This window comes from Tenrec ecaudatus, chromosome 14, assembly GCF_050624435.1.
Source record: "Tenrec ecaudatus isolate mTenEca1 chromosome 14, mTenEca1.hap1, whole genome shotgun sequence".
Lineage (NCBI taxonomy): Eukaryota > Metazoa > Chordata > Mammalia > Afrosoricida > Tenrecidae > Tenrec > Tenrec ecaudatus.
This window is the reverse complement of record NC_134543.1, coordinates 123,913,169-123,915,260: the sequence shown is the minus strand read 5'-3', so window position 1 is coordinate 123,915,260 and position 2,092 is coordinate 123,913,169. Positions and strand designations below refer to the sequence as shown.

Below are 2,092 nucleotides of genomic sequence, written 5' to 3'. Positions count from 1 at the left end.
CGCCCTCGTGTCGTGGAAGCACGTCTCAGGGTAGACCACAGGGTGGCTGCTCCGGACAGTGAGCACCGGTTGCCCGCGCTCCGCCCGCTGGGCTCCCAGCCAGCAGGGCGGAGCCCAGGCTGCGGGGTATAAGAGGGGAAACAGCACTGTCCCCTGTGCAGTGCTGAAGCTGGCGTCCCAGCAGAGAGCGACAGGCGAAGGCCCCTCAGCTGAGTCCTACAGTGACCTAGAGACAAAGAGAAGGTCAGATTTCCATTTATCCTGTCCTTTCCCCATTTTTGCAAAGAGATCGTGAATGGGAGGCGGAGTGGGTCTGTAGGTGACCACAAGATCTGACTCACCTGTAGGCAAAAGGGTCAGAAGGAGAGGTCCTTGTAGCCCAAGAAGGTCCAGCGGCCCAGACGCTCGGAACTCAACAGCCCCTCTCTCCCCGCAGGAGCCCCTCTGTCCGCGACGCCCAACCCCAGCCTCAGAGCATGCGGCTCCTCGGGAAGTTTCGCGCCTCGCCCGCGGGCCGCGCTGCTCCGCAGCGGGTCTTCAACAACGTGCTCACCCCGGGCCGGATCCCCGAATTCTGCATCCCGCCGCGGCTGCCCGCGCCCTGCGCGTCCGAGTCGCCTCCCCGGGCCGCCGCCCTGCCCCGCCGCTGCGCCGCCGAGCCCGAGCTGTGGTCCGGCTGGGGGGCCGAGGGCGCCGGCCGCACCGACTGGGACCCGCGCTCGCAGGCGGCGCTCTCGCTGCCGCACCTGCCCCGCGCGCGCACCGCCTACGGCTTCTGCGCGCTGCTCGAGAGCCCGCACACGCGCCGCAAGGAGTCGCTCTTCCTCGGGGGCCCCGGCGCCGCCGCGCTCCGCCCGCGGGCGCGCACCTCCAGCGGCTGCGAAGGAGTCGAGACCCGCGCGCCCCCGGACCGCGCGTGCGCGCCCAGCTCGGCGCCTGCCTGGAGTCCCGGCGGCGCGCCCCCGCTCGGGGCCGTACTCGCCCCGCCGCCCCGCGCTCGCCGCTTCCTGCGCGCCCCCGACGGACTGCTGAGCCGCGCGCTGCGCGCCCGCAGGAGTCGCCGCCTGGCCCGCGCCCGCGCCCGCTCCGTGTCCGGCGGGGACGGGGACGAGGACGAGGCGGGCAGCGCCCGCGCGGGGACCCCAGCCTGTGAGCCACCCGCGCTCCCGACGGCGCGGCCCGAGCGCCTGGAGGCCGAGGGCACCGTGACGCTGGGCCGCGCCGGCGGCGCCGTGCGCCTGGCCGCCGAGTACTGCCCGGGCCGCGGGCAGCTCCGCATCCGCCTGCTGCGCGCAGAGGGCCCGGCCCAGGGCGCCGCCGAAGCCCGCGCCGCGGGCTGCCGCGTCGGGCTCGTCCTGCAGCCGCCGGGCCAGGCGCGCACGCGGCGCGGGACCGTGGTGCGGCGGAGTCGTGAGCCGGGCCTGGAGCAGGACGTCTGCTTCGATGGACTCTCGGAGGACCAGGTGCGCCGCGTGGCCGTGCGCGTGGAGGCGGCCGGCAAGGGCCACCCCGGGGGTCGGGGCGAGCTGCTCCTGGGCCCGCTGCTGCGTCTCTGATGCCCTGCCCTCCCCAGGGGCGCTTTCCGCCCCTTGTGGGAACTCTTGGACATTGATAGCTACTTTGTACAAAATAAATTTATTTATTTGTTTTTTATAGCTATGGCTTTGTTTTATTGACCCTTGGCATGGTTTAATTGTAAGGACGATGCAAATGACCCTTCTCCACTCAGAGCACTCAATGCCCTTTGCAGACTATTTTTACATCTAAGGCAAACAATTGGTTTGCGTGTGGGGAGGGATAAAATAAAGTACTACTTATCCAAGATGTCTTTCCTTCCCATTCGGCTTTATTTTGGTGTTAGGGGGTGTGTTTAAAAATGAAAGGCAACAAGAAGAATGTTGAAAATCAAAACAAGAAACCCAAAACCATATAAACAAAACTCATAGGGTTTTCTGAGACTGTACACCTTTAAGGGCACAAAGTCACCTTGAACCAATGCCTTTGGCAGTTGAGGTCAAATTTTTAAATTTGAAAAGACACTAAGGTTATTCAGAATGAAGCCCAATGCTAAGAATATGTACCACTTTACACA

General features: G+C 65.7%; 1 protein-coding gene across 1 annotated transcript; it reads left to right on the top strand.

Moving 5' to 3' along the window:
• The first annotated feature begins 476 nt into the window (after positions 1–476).
• Positions 477–1,556, top strand: LOC142426504 (C2 calcium-dependent domain-containing protein 4A-like). Its single transcript, XM_075532127.1, has one exon. It carries the CDS (start codon positions 477–479, stop codon positions 1,554–1,556), a length of 1,080 nt encoding a protein of 359 aa, XP_075388242.1.
• The last annotated feature ends 536 nt before the right edge of the window (positions 1,557–2,092 follow it).